The 14,377-nt window shown below is 38.0% G+C and overlaps 1 protein-coding gene across 2 annotated transcripts in view; it reads left to right on the top strand.

Annotated features, from left to right (window-relative positions):
• Positions 1 to 14,377, top strand: part of LOC127423600 (dedicator of cytokinesis protein 1-like) — a 361,421-nt gene that overhangs the window by 257,020 nt on the left and 90,024 nt on the right. For both annotated transcript variants that reach the window (XM_051668049.1, XM_051668050.1), the window contains exons 30-31: positions 5,545 to 5,623; positions 12,987 to 13,087. In XM_051668049.1, the coding sequence (XP_051524009.1) occupies positions 5,545 to 5,623; positions 12,987 to 13,087 (180 nt within the window). The remainder of the gene's footprint in view (positions 1 to 5,544; positions 5,624 to 12,986; positions 13,088 to 14,377) is intronic.

The following is a 14,377-nucleotide window of genomic DNA, read 5'->3' as shown; positions in this document are numbered from 1 at the left end:
ATAACACATGGGATGTAGATGAGACAAACATACAAGTAGTTGTCCAGCATTCGGTTCACACAGCACATTTACCGAACTCACTTTCAAAATGTGTGATTCTTGAAAATGTTAAGGATTTAAAATTCTGTCATTATTTGCTCATTACTATTATTTACGTGCGACATGACGTCATAATGTTTAGTAACGAGACGCGATGAGAAACAACAAGGATTATGTTATTGACATAGCCATCATATTTAAATTTATGGACTTAATATGGGAGTGAATAACGACACAGGAATCGTTTACGCCGAACATGTTTTTACGTTCATCTCAGCTGTTGTTCAGTTGTTTTCTAATGTAAAAATGCACTAGACGGGCATCTTTGACCGTTGCACCATGTCTTGCTTTTATTTTTTCTCAGCGCCTCATGTAATGCTTTGGTAAATCAAAATGATGAGATACAAAGTCATAATTGTATGATAAAAATTCATAATAAGAGATTGAAAATCTATGTTGAAATAAAAAGTCAAAATTATGAGATACAAAGTCATTATTTTTGAGATAGAAATTCATAATTATGTTGTCAAAATTATGAAATAGTCAATCATAATGAGATGCTAAATCATAATTTTGAGATTAAAAGGTCAACATTTTCAGATTTGTTTTATTTTTATTTTGAGATAAAAGTAATAATTATGAGTTAAAAATTCATTATTATAAAAAAGGGCATGTTTATAATAATAAGTCATAATTTTGGGATCATTTTTGGGCTTTCCGGTTGTGGGCGGTGCTATTGCCATACCAGGCGGAGATGCAGCCAGTCAGGATGCTCTCTACAGTGCTGGTGTAGAACCGTGTGAGGATGTGGCGGTTCATTCCAAACTTCCTCAGCCGTCTCAGGAAGAAGAGGTGCTGATGAGCCTTCTTCACAATGGCCTCAGTGTGGACGGAACATGTGAGTTCCTCAGTGACGTGGACACCCAGAAACTTGAAGCTGCTGACTCTCTCCACTGGTGCTCCATTGATGGTGATGGGACTGTGTTCTCTGTCTTTTCTTCTGAAGTCCACCACAAGCTCCTTTGTCTTACTGACGTTGAGGGAGAGGTTGTGCTCCTGACACCAGTGTGTCAGAGTGTGCACCTCCTCTCTGTAGGCTGTTTCATCATTGTCAGTGATCAGACCTACCACCGTCATGTCATCAGCAAACTTAATGGTGGCATTGGAGCTATGTGTTGCCACACAGTCATGTGTGTACAGGGAGTACGGGAGTGGGCTGAGAACACAGTGTTCAGGTTCAGTGATGAGGAGATGTTGCTGCCCATTCTAACCACCTGACGTCTGCTTGACAGGAAGTCCAGGATCCAGCTGCACAGCGAGCTGTTTAAGCCCAGAGCCCGGAGTTTCTCATCTAGCTTGGAGGGCACTATGGTGTTGAATGCTGAGCTGTAGTCTACAAACAGCATTCTCACATAAGTGGATCATTGGTTATTATTGTTGATTATATTGTGCATAAACTAAAACTAAGATGAGAGAAAGTGTTTTAAAATGTCAGCTTTAAAGGTACTATATGTAAGATTGACAACAAGTGTTGAAATGGGTACTGCAGTCCAAATTCAAAATATTGGACAGTTGTCTTCCCCGCCCCAGACCCACACAGGCCAAAACATAAACATAAATTCCAGCCCAGAATGGAAACTTCAAAGTAGAATATACTGGCTGTAGCATTGTTATCAGAGAAGCCAGTATTTCAACTTAGCATGTTTCCTAATTCTCTAATGACATATTATGGTCATTTTATGAAAATATTACATATAGCACCTTTAAATAAATGGAGTGAATTCATTTTGATTTCAAGTTGTCATTGCAAAGATGTAGTCAAATGTTCTTTGTTCTCAAGAACAGGGAGATATCCAGGTGTTCTGCTTGAGTCTCGACATGATCTGTTCTGTAAGGTCACACTTGCAGTAAATCTGTAACATTCCACAGAATAGAAAACACGACTACTGTCAATCTTTTACAATCTCTTCTGATCCTGACAGCTTACAGGAAGAGAGGCGTCACAAATACACTTTACTGTCCATCTTGTTTACAGAACGACTCCGGTTCAGTCCATTTATTTTTGATCGGATGAAAGTGATCGTTCCATTGAAGATGTTGTAGAATTATGTTTTCATATTATTCTAACTAACAACTGTAAAAGGTGTGTAGTTTGGAGCTTTAGTGTAGAGTTAGCTGTGAACAGTTTTTTTTTTTTTTTTTTTTTAAAGGTTAAAACTGAAACATTTGGCTTCTGAATAAAGATATGTTATTTGTGTTACAGTGGCAGGTCATCAAGTGTGCAATCCATCATTTTGACTTAAAATGTATTTCTTACTCTTGAATAAAGCAGCTAACAAAATGGCAAAATCAATGAAAACATTTGGAGCTAGAACAATGTCTAAAATATTTGTTCATTTGAAATCTAGACGTGTCATTTAACAAAACTATTTTAGTTTTAGTTTTTTAGACATTGTTCGTCAAGCATGTCTGTAAGGTGGAAAACACAAAGACTTTTTCCAATGACAAAAAAAAAAAAAAATAATAAAATTCTGTTTATCTGTATTGACATTAGTTTAGTTGGCATGATTATTTTGATGCAAATGAAAACAAGGCTTTGAGAGACAGTTTCTGATTTCTGATTGCTTGATTGCTTAAACAAAACATTGCTGACTTAATGCGATGTATTTCCACAAAAATACTAAAGAAAGCACAATTTATAAAATAATAAAATATGTCCAAGGACTAGAGTAAGATGGCATTACTAAAATTAAATGTCATAGTAAAGCAGTATATCACAATATACTTACTCTTTGCTGGAAATTCAATAAAAAAAAAATAAATAAATAAAAAAATGGGTTATGGGATATAGAGTACTACTGAAATGTAAACTAAAATTGCCAGTCAGTAATGTAATTTTTTAAATATAAGGTAATTTATTAAATTACTATTAATTATTGCACATTTTGATGAAAATCAAATTTTAAGTGTATTAAGTACCAATAGTGAATAACACAAAGAATATTTATTTTTTGTTATTTTTATTTTTTTAGAATACATATATATATATATATATATATATATATATATATATATATATATATATATAAAATAATATATATAATGTTTTTATTTAGGATTTATATATTTAGTTTGATTATAAATATTACTTATTTTAATTATTTTAAGTCATTTTGAGGCCTCCTTGGATATTTGCTCAGGCTAACTGTTTGAGAACCTTTGATGTGATACATTAAAATGAACTTTAATCAGACTGTACACAATTTAAAAATGAAATATAATTGCAAGTGCTTTTTAATTAGTCTGATTATGTAATCCACATTACATGTTGTCCATCGCTACCCAACACTTATGGTATATGGTTATGTATTAAATGACCATGCAGATTTGAGAAAATCCAATTAATTATATGCTTTACAAATGAAAAATTATTTGTAGCTTGATAGACACAACCAAACAATACAATTATTCATAACAAATCGAGGATAAATTGGCATCAGTGTAAATTGTATTTATAAAGCACATTTAAAAACAATAAAAGTTGATCCGAAGTGCTGTACAAACAATGAAACTTAATAATAACAAAAAAAACATATCGAAAAAAATTCAGCTTTAAAATCTAAACAGTTAAACTAAACTCTGCTTTGAGTTGTGCCTAAAATCACACCTTAATCACAAAATATTCCTTGCCTTGGCTTTTTTTGGCATGTTTTATTTATTTTTTTACATGTAAATAATGTAAAGCAGTCCTTCCCACTGATATTCACTGATACATCTACCACAGTGTAAACGATATTGTGAAAAGGTTCTACATTAAGGTCAGTCTCTTTATTTTCAGTTCAATGTTACGGCTTATAGCCAACTCAACAAAAGGGCTCTTTTTGTTGCCGGTATTTCTCTTTACTCGTCCCTGATGCTCTCTTCTTGCTCTGACGCTCTGGTGTGCCTTTTCAGGTCTCCCTCCGCCATTACTATAATTAAAGACAGGTATTAGAGTAATCATAACCCAGGTGACGATCCTTACTCGTCTCCCGCAGACCGACACATGACCACGCCCCCCATGCATGTTCAATTGCATAAAATTAAATGTGGCATTGACTCTGAATAAAATCCAGACTCAGTCATAAGTCTGTATGTTCATTTGTTGATTTAGTGACTCTAACTTCCATTATTAATGTCTCCAGTCACATTAAGCAGCTATTTTTCTTTGCAGCTCTTTGTAAACAGATTGTCTCTTGGCCCTAATGAGAAACTTTCCATCACTTCATTACAATGAACGAGTCAAAGCTCAGAGGCCTGAACAAACGTCCTCTCAAATCTGTGTCAGGGTGAGAGCACAGTGATGTTAGCACTCCTTCAATGGCATTAAGCTCACGCCGTTTATCATGAGTCAATCAGAAATTAATTCGCCTCATATCGCGCCACCCTTCTGAAGATTAAAGGATTATTAACAAGGCTTCTGATGTGTTTACGCACCCTGAGCCTTTTAAGCGAACTTCCAATTTATTTGCTGATATGCAGTCATGCTAATGAGATGTCACCACATGAAGGGTCAGACTTGAACATCAGAATGTATTCTTTCATGTTGGAAATTAATAAGAAGAAACTTGTCTTCTTCAACTGGTGACTTTTGACACTGCTGGAAAGTAAAGTGTCAGCTGGTATTTCTGAAGCGCTGCCACATGACGATTTGATAATACTTTTGCTTGTGAACAGAACAGCTAGCAGGCTTAAAGTCTACTTAATATAGACCATTTTTTAAGATGCTGCCTAAGTAGGCAGTATATAGCACTGCAGCTCACTAGGTCGATTAAGACAGTATTAGCGATGAGCCTTTATTGCACTAAGTGGATAAAACGTCTTTTAAGTCTCTCTGATATTCTCCTAATATCTTCTCAGTGTAGCGGAGTTAAAGACTGGTGATTAAGTTTATCATCTGTAGTTTATGTGATTTCCTGCATGCTGAATGTTGCTTTAGTTCTCTGTGTCTCAAGGCCATGGAATCTTGTCAGAAAAGATGCTAATGACATTATTCTGTGTTTAACAAGCTGTTTTTATGGTACTCATTTTGTTCAGACTGTGGTTGAGAACAAACAACCTCATTTAAATATGATAAAGCAGTGGATCTCCACTGGTGGGTCGCGACCCAAAAATGGGTCCCAGGTCTGTTCAGATCGGGTCACAGACGGCAGGGAAAAAACAATGCTAAATGTGAATAATAAAATGCAACTTATCATATAATCGTGCATAATTAGGAGAGCAAAATAAATTGCTGTATCAGCTTTTAAAAATAAAAGTCCAAACTCCAACTTCACTTATTATATGTTTAGTAAATCTAGTAGAGTAAATATGTCTATGATAAATGGAATATTACAGAATATGGAATATTTCTTGAAGAGAGACGAGTCTTTTGCTCAAGTGTGCAAACAAGATGTTTTGTGTCAGATAGTTTTGTGGTGTCATTAAGAGGACAGCGGTTAAGACAATTTCTCTCTTATCTTTCAGAGTGTTCTTGCGAGCTATCAATCAGTACGCCGCTGTACTCAACAAGAAGTTCCTCGACCAAACCAACTTTGAGCTGCAGGTAAGATTAATATTCAGTGGAATTGAGGTGTATTTGTATCAAATGAAGTTATAGTGAAAATCTACTTGCTTAGGTTTAAATGCAATTTACTCATGATAATGTGAAACACATTAAAATGCACATGTAATGTATTTTTTAAATGTCCAGGTCAATTTTAAGCTTATGTATATACACACACACACACACACACACACACACACACACACACACACACACACACACACACACGATCAGCTACAACATTAAAACCACCTGCCTAATATTGTGTAGGTCCCCCTCGTGCTGCCAAAACAGCGCCAAACTGCATCTCAGAATAGCATTCAGAGATGATATTCTTCTCACCACAATTGTACAGAGCGGTTATCTGAGTTACTGTAGACTTTGTCAGTTTGAACCAGTCTGACCATTCTCTGTTGACCTCTCTCATCAACAAGGCATTTCCATCGGCAGAACTGTCGCTCACTGGATGTTTTTTTCTTTTCTTTTTTTTTTTCTTGGCACCATTCAGAGTAAATTCTAGAGACTGTTGTGTGTGAAAATCCCAGGAGATCAGCAGTTACAGAAATATTCAAACCACCCCATCTGGCACCAACAATCATGCCACGGTCCAGATCACTGAGATCACATTTTTTCGCCATTCTGATGGTTGATGTGAACATTAACTGAAGCTCATGACCCGTATCTGCATGATTTTATGCACTGCACTGCTGTCACATGATTGGCTGATTAGATAATCGCTTGGATGATTATTGGTGCCAGACGGGCTGCTTTGAGTATTTCTGTAACTGCTGATCTCCTGGGATTTTCACACACAACAGTCTCTAGAATTTATTCAGAATGGTACTAAAAAACAAAAAACATCTAGTGAGTGGCAGTTCTGCAGATGGAATTGCCTTGTTTTAGAGAGAGGTCAACAGAGAATGTCCAGACTGGTTCGAACCGACAAAGTCTACGGTAACTCAGATAACTGCTCGGTACAATTGTGGTGAGAAGAATATCATCTCAGAATGCTGTTCTGAGATGCAGGTTGGCACTGTTTTGGCGGCACAGAGACCTACAAAATATTAGGCAGGTGGTTTTAATGTTGTGGCTGATCGGCGTATGTGTGATAAATATATATATATATATTTAAGGGCTGTGAATCGATTAAATGTTTTAACTAATTAATCACACATTTTTCTGTGATTATTCGCAATAAATCATGGTACATTAAAACAAACATTACAATATAATCATAAATATATATTTACTTTGTCTCGAAGAACTTGCAATAAATTGGTTAGTCATCAATTATTTAAATTATGCCATAAAATCAGTGGACAAGCTGTAATTAAAAGTTGGGCAAACATCTTCTGCTGTTTTCCAGTGTACTTTTTTTAATAATAGGATCAAATTTGCAGATTAATTTCATATTGAGCTTATAAGACACTATACATCCAGATACACAGTTGTGCTCAAAAGTTTGCATAACCTGGAAGAAATTGTGAAATTTTGGCATTGATTTTGAAAATATGACGGATCATGCAAATTTTTTTTATTTAAAGATAGTGATCATATGAAGCCATTTATTATCACATAGTTGTTTGGCTCCTTTTTAAATCATAATGATAACAGAAATCACCCAAATAACCCTGATCAAAAGTTTACATACCCTTGAATGTTTGGCCTTGTTACAGACACACAAGGAGACACACACAGGTTTAAATGGCAATTAAAGGTTAATTTCCCACACCTGTGGCTTTTTAAATTGCAATTTGTGTCTGTGTATAAATAGTCAATGAGTTTGTTAGCTCTCACGTGGATGCACAGAGCAGGCTAGATACTGAGCCATGGGGAGCAGAAAAGAACTGTCAAAAGACCTGCGTAACAAGGTAATGGAACTTTATAAAGATGGAAAAGGATATAAAAAGATATCCAAAGGCTTGAAAATGCCAGTCAGTACTGTTCAATCACTTATTAAGAAGTGGAAAATTTGGGGATCTCTTGATACCAAGCCAAGGTCAGGTAGACCAAGAAAGATTTCAGCCACAACTGCCACAAGAATTGTTCGAGATACAAAGAAAAACCCACTGGTAACCTCAGGAGAAATACAGGCTGCTCTGGATAAAGACAGTGTGGTTGTTTCAAGGAGCTCAATACGACAATACTTGAACAAAAATGAGCTGCATGGTCGAGTTGCCATAAAGAAGCCTTTACTGCGCCAATGCCACAAAAAATCCCAGTTATAATATGACCGACAACACCTTGACACGCCTCACAGCTTCTGGCACACTGTAATTTGGAGTGACGAGACCAAAATAGAGCTTTATGGTCACAACCATAAGCACTATGTTTGGAGAGGGGTGAACAAGGCCTATAGTGAAAAGAATACCATCCCCACTGTGAAGCATGGTGGTGGCTCACTGATGTTTTAGGGGTGTGTGAGCTCTAAAGGCACTGGGAATCTTGTGAAAATTGATGGCAAGATGAATGCAGCATGTTATCAGAAAATACTGGCAGACAATTTGCATTCGTCTGCACAAAAGCTGCGCATGGGACACTCTTGGACTTTCCAGCACGACAATGACCCTAAGCACAAGGCCAAGTTGACCCTCCAGTGGTTACAGCAGAAAAAGGTGAAGGTTCTGGAGAGGCCATCACAGTTTCCTGACCTTAATATCATCGAGCCACTCCGGGGAGATCTCAAACGTGCGGTTCATGCAAGACGACCAAAGACTTTGCATGACCTGGAGGCATTTTGCCAAGACGAATAGGCAGCTATACCACCTGCAAAAATTTGGGGCCTCATAGACAACTATTACAAAAGACTGCACGCTGTCATTGATGCTAAAGGGGGCAATACACAGTATTTTTTTTTTGGGGGGGGGGGATTTTGTTCCACTTTTTCTCCCAATTTGGAATGCCCAATTCCCAATGTGCTTTTAAGTCCTCGTGGTCGCGTAGTTATTCGCCTCAATCCGGGTGGCAGAGGACGAGTCCCAGCTGCCTCCGCATCTGAGACCATCAACCCATGCATCTTATCACGTGGCTTGTTGAGCGTGTTGCCATTGAGACATTGCGCATGTGGAGGCTTCACGCCATCCACCGCGGCATCCACGCACAACACCATGCACCCCTCCGAGAACGAACCACATTATAGCGACCACGAGGAGGTTACCCCATGTGACTCTACCATCCCTAGCAACAGGCTGGAGTCACTCAGCACGCCTTGGCATTCGAACAAGCGAACTCCAGGGGTGGTAGCCAGCGTCTTTACCACAGAGCTACCCAGGCCCCGGCAATGCACAGTATTAAGAACTAAGGGCATGCAGACTTTTGAACAGGGGTCATTTAATTTTTTTCTTTGTTGCCATGTTTTGTTTTATGATTGTGCCATCTGTTATAACCTACAGTTGAATATGAATCCCATAAGAAATAAAAGATATGTGTTTTGCCTGCTCACTCATGTTTTCTTTAAAAATGGTACATTTATTACCAATTCTTCAAGGGTATGCAAACTTTTGAGCACAACTGTAAAACAAATTGAGTGCTGAAGTTTAATTTTTTGAATTTTAAAATCTCAAAACGTATTTTCTCTAGCTGCGTTCAGTCCCTTTCGCGCACACACTGGGTCTCTCTTGTGCAGTTTCGCTTTTGAAACTAATTCACATGACGGTGAAGTGAGTGTTTTCATGCGATGTGAAAAGATACTGCAGCTTGCCTGTATCTCTTCCACACCTAGCTCACTTCTTGCGGGTGAAGTCTCCATTCTCTGGCCAAGGACCCCTTGATGAGTAGAGACGGAGCCAGGACCCCCGTTACATATTGTATTAAATTGAGTGTTGAGTTTTATGCCCATAAAAACTTGGATGGTAGGCTGCCATATTATTGTATGTATACTTCACGATGTTTACGTTGCAAAGCCATTGAAATAATCATTAAATGCTGCCCTGCTGAAAAGTCCAGCTAAAACCAGCATAAGCTTGTTGGCTGGTTTTAGCTGGTCGCCCAGCCTGGTCATATCTTGTCAGGCAGGTTTTAAAGGGGTTTTGAACCCTTTTTTAGCTGGTCAGGCTGGTCTTAGATGGTCAGGCTGGTCTTAGCTGGCCTTAGCTGGCCAGGCTGGTCTTAGTTGGTCAGGCTGGTCTTAGCTGTTCAGCTAAAAAGTGTTCAAACCCCCTCTGAAACCAGCTAACTGCTGGGCTGGGCGACTAGCTAAAACCAGCCAACCAGCTTAAGCTGGTTTTAGCTGGTCTTTTCAGCAGGGATGTACAGCAGGGTTCTGCAACATTTTTGACATGAAGTGACATTTCCAAATCCCTGTGCCAAACCTCCTCCAAAAAGAAAGAAAAAGACAGACAGAGACAGAAAAACAGACAGACCCTATCAATGCAGAATACATTTTTTTTATAAAGTTACAGAAATGGAGTCTTCCTCTCATGTGAGTGATCGATTTTATACATATATTGTAAAATTACTGTTGATTTCATTGAGGAAATATTTGTAATGAGGAAAGCAATGATGCACACCCCCTGGTGAAGACCCTTGCTCTGTACAGTAAATCTGTTCCTGTGTTTATTATGCCCAGAATATGTGCTGTGCGTAATGAATAAGCATGCACTGCTCCACACAATCAGTTTTTGTGCTAGGATGTGTGGTTGGGTCGAGAATTTAAGCCACAGGAAGTGGCAAAAAACATTAGTGAAGTTTTAGGAAGTGGAGAAAAAAAAAAAGGAAGGAAGTTCCAGCAGGGAAGAGCATCATTAAATTTCTCTCTAGCAGAAGAAATCAATGACAGGCTAGTTGGCTCCAATTCCAGAGCATATAATTTGAATTGTTTAAACAATTTTTCTCTGAGCAGTTTGCTTGTGTTACTTGGTAGGAGCTCATATTTATACATTCTTATCAAGGTCATCAGTTCACCCTAGAAAATACCGTATACTATAAAGTATACACTGATGAGCCATAACATTATGACACTAACAGGTGAAGTGAATAGCGTTGATCATCTCCTAACAAGGCCACATGTCAAGGTCTATGTAGATTAGATGGTAAGCCAATAATCAGTCCTTGTAGTCAACGTGTTGAATGCAGGAGAAATGGGCAGGAGTAAAGACCTGAGCGACTTTGACAAGGGCCAAATTGTTTTGGCCAGACTACTGAGTCAGAGCATCTCTGAAACGGCAAGGCCTGTGGGGTGCTCCAGGTCAGCAGTGGTGAGTACCTACTGAAAGTAGTCCGAGGAGGGACAAACTACAAACCAGCGACATGGTGTTGGGTGGCCAAGGCTCATCAGTATGCAAGGGCAACGAAGGCTATCCTGTCTGGTCCGAACTGACAGAAGGTCTACTGTGGCACAAGTCACAGAATATTTTAATGATTGTTACAGTCAGAGTGCTCATGATGACCCTTATCCACCATCAAAAGCACCTACAATGGGCACTTGAGTGTCAGAACTGGAACTTGGAGCTGTGGAAGAATGTCACCCGGTCCGATGAGTCCAGTTTTCTTTTACATGTGGATGGCCGTGTATGTGTGCACCGTTTACCTGCGGAAGTGATGGCACCAGGATGCACTGTGGGAAGATGACAAGCCGAAGGAGCCATTCATGTGGATGTCAATTTGACACATGCCACCTACCTAAACATCATTGCAGACCAGATACACCCTTTCATGGTGATTGTATTCCCTGATGGCAGTGGCCTCTTTCAGCAGGAAAATGCGCCCTGCAACACTGCACAAATTGTTCGGGAATGGTTTGTGGAACATGATGAAGAGTTCAAGGTGTTGTCCTGACCTACAAATTCCCCAGATCTCAATCCAATTGAGCATTTGTGGGATGTGCTGTACCAACAAGTCCGATCCACGGCGACTCCACCTCGCAACTTACAGGACTTGAAGGATCTGCTGCTAATGTCTTGGTGCCAGATACCACTGGACAGCTTCAGGGGTCTTGTAAAGTCCATGCCTTAGCGGGTCAGTGCTGTGTCAGGTCTGTTTGGCGGCACCAACAGCATATTAGGGTTATAATGTCAGTGTGTGTGTGTGTGTGTGTGTATATATATATATATATATATATATATATATATATATATATATATATATACACACACACACACACACACACACACTACCATTCAAAAGTTTGGGGTCACTTGCCTGAAATGTTTCTCATGATCTTAAAAACCTTTTTATCTGAAGGTTTATGCTTAAATGTTTGAAATTAGACAAATATATAATTGTGCCACCATATTAATTTACTTCATTATAAAAAATAAAAATAAAAATAAAAAAAAAGTTTTTGAAATTGATGACTTGGACCAAATAATAAAGAAAAGCAGCCAATAAGTGCCCAACATAGATGAGAACTCCTTCAATACTGTTTAAAAAAGCATCCCAGGGTGATACCTCAAGAAGTTTGTTGAGAAAATGTCAAGAGTACATGTCTGCAAAATCTAGGCAAAGTGTGGCCACTTTGAAGATGCTAAAATATAACACAGTTTTGATTTATTTTTGTTTTTTTTTAGTCACAACATAATTACCATATTTCCATTTCTATTACTCCATAGTTGTGATGACTTTACTATTATTCTAAAATATGAAAAAAAAGAAAAAAAAACAACAATAAGTGACCCTAAACTATTGAACGGTAATATGTGTGTGTGTATGTGTATGTATGTATATATGTATGTATATGTATATATATATATATATATATATATATATATTTTTTTCTTTTTTTCTTTCTTTTTTTTTTAAATGCCTGAAGGTACCACGTTCATCTGTACAAACAATAGCATGCAAATATAAACACCTTGGGACCACGCAGCCATCATGCCGTTCAGGAAGGAGACACATTCTGTCTCCTGGAGATGAACGTAGTTTGGTGCGAAAAGTGCAAAACAATCCCAGAACAACTTCAAAGGTCCTTGTGAAGATGCTGGAGGAAACAGGTAGACAAGTATCTATATCCACAGTAAAACGAGTCCTATAGCAACATAACCTGAAAGGCTGCTCAGCAAGGAAGAAGCCAATGCTCCAAAACCACCATAAAAAAGCCAGACTACATGGGGACAAAGATCTTATTTTAAGATCTGTTATGTTTGGAGGAAAAAGGTTGAGGCTGGCAAGCTGAAGAACACCATCCCAACCGTGAAGCATCATAAATCATTCTCTCTACTATTATTCTGACATTTCACATTCTTAAAATAAAGTAGTGATCCTAACTGTCCTAAGACAGGGGTGTTTTGTATGATTAAATGTCAGGAATTGTGAAAAACTGAGTTTAAATGTATTTGGCCAAGGTGTATGTAAATTCTGGCTTCAACTGTATATGTTTAAATAAGCATCAATACCTGACTTTCTTCTCCATTCTTTCTCTAAGCTCTGGAATAACTACTTCCACCTCGCTGTGGCGTTCCTTACTCAGGAGTCTTTGCAGTTGGAGAATTTCTCAAGTGACAAACGGGCAAAAATCTTCCAAAAGTAAGCATCATTGCTGCATAATACTATCATACACACCCTCACAAGAAGCACTAACATAAACGCTAAAATGCAGAAAATGGTGTATATTTATGTGACGGTAGAAATGGATTAAAAGAATAGTTCAACAAAAAAAGAAAATTCTGATTTTATTAACTCAACCGTATGACTGACTTTGTTCCGTGGAACATAATGTATGAATTTTTGAAGAATTTTCTGGTTTCCCTAAAATTCTATAAAAATAATGTATAATGAGAACTGGGTCTGTCAAGCTCCAAAATAACCAAAAAGCACCATAAAATGATCATGAAAGTAGTCCATATGACTCACACGCTATATTCCAAGGCTTCTGAGGTCATTAGGTGACTTTGTGTGAGGAACAGACCAAAATTTGAGTAGTTCAATGAAAATATTTCCTTTAGTGAGCTGTTAACCGGTGCAACCGGATTATTGAGTCAGTGAGTTGAACTTGAGAACCAAATCAGTCTGTAAGTCAATACATTTTGGATTTGTTTCTTAAATAAAGCTATCATATAATTTGAGAAGACTTGGAATATAGCATACAAGTCATAGGGACTACTTTATTGTATTTTTGTTATTTTATGGCAGTTTTATGGTGGTTTTTTTGTCATTTTGGAGCTTAACAGCCCCAGTTCTTTTACCCCATTATGTATCTGTGTGTACACATAGTAAATACATGATAATTTATAATTGAATGCAAAGATCATGTTTCAACAATTACTCCAGAGCGGTATGGTCTTCAGCTCCTTCATGCATGTTCAGGATGATAACTCGCCCTCTTTGTCTTCATGAAAGCTGCATGTACAGGTTTTGCATCACGATACAAAGCTATAGAGAGAAAGAGAGAGCATGACTGAGTGAGAGACAGAAGACAGGAGTGCTTCTTATTTCTTCCAATCGGCTGTCTGTCTTGGCCTGTGGCGTGTGCTCGTTATTGTTGAGAGAGATCACTGGCTGTCATGTTGGATGCTTCAGCCACTGGAATTACACGGCCTCTTGCACATGCACTTGTGCTCATTGGTTGCAACTATCTTTCAGTAACACACAAACACATTCCTGAACCTCCCATATTCTCAAAACATCTTGGCTGTGTCCGAAAGCCATGACAGCTTTAGACAATGACTTTACAGGCACAGTTTTGTGTGAAGCAAACTGGTTTCAGACTGCCTTTCAAGGCACCATAACAGCATGTGTAATAATCTAAAACAAATTCAACTGTGCTTTAAAGATAGCCAAGCAAATGTTTTACAGCCACCTTCATAACCAGACATC

This window comes from Myxocyprinus asiaticus, chromosome 32, assembly GCF_019703515.2.
Source record: "Myxocyprinus asiaticus isolate MX2 ecotype Aquarium Trade chromosome 32, UBuf_Myxa_2, whole genome shotgun sequence".
Taxonomy (NCBI): Eukaryota; Metazoa; Chordata; class Actinopteri; order Cypriniformes; family Catostomidae; genus Myxocyprinus; species Myxocyprinus asiaticus.
Note: the sequence above shows the minus strand (reverse complement) of the source record. Positions and strands in the feature narration are given on the sequence as shown.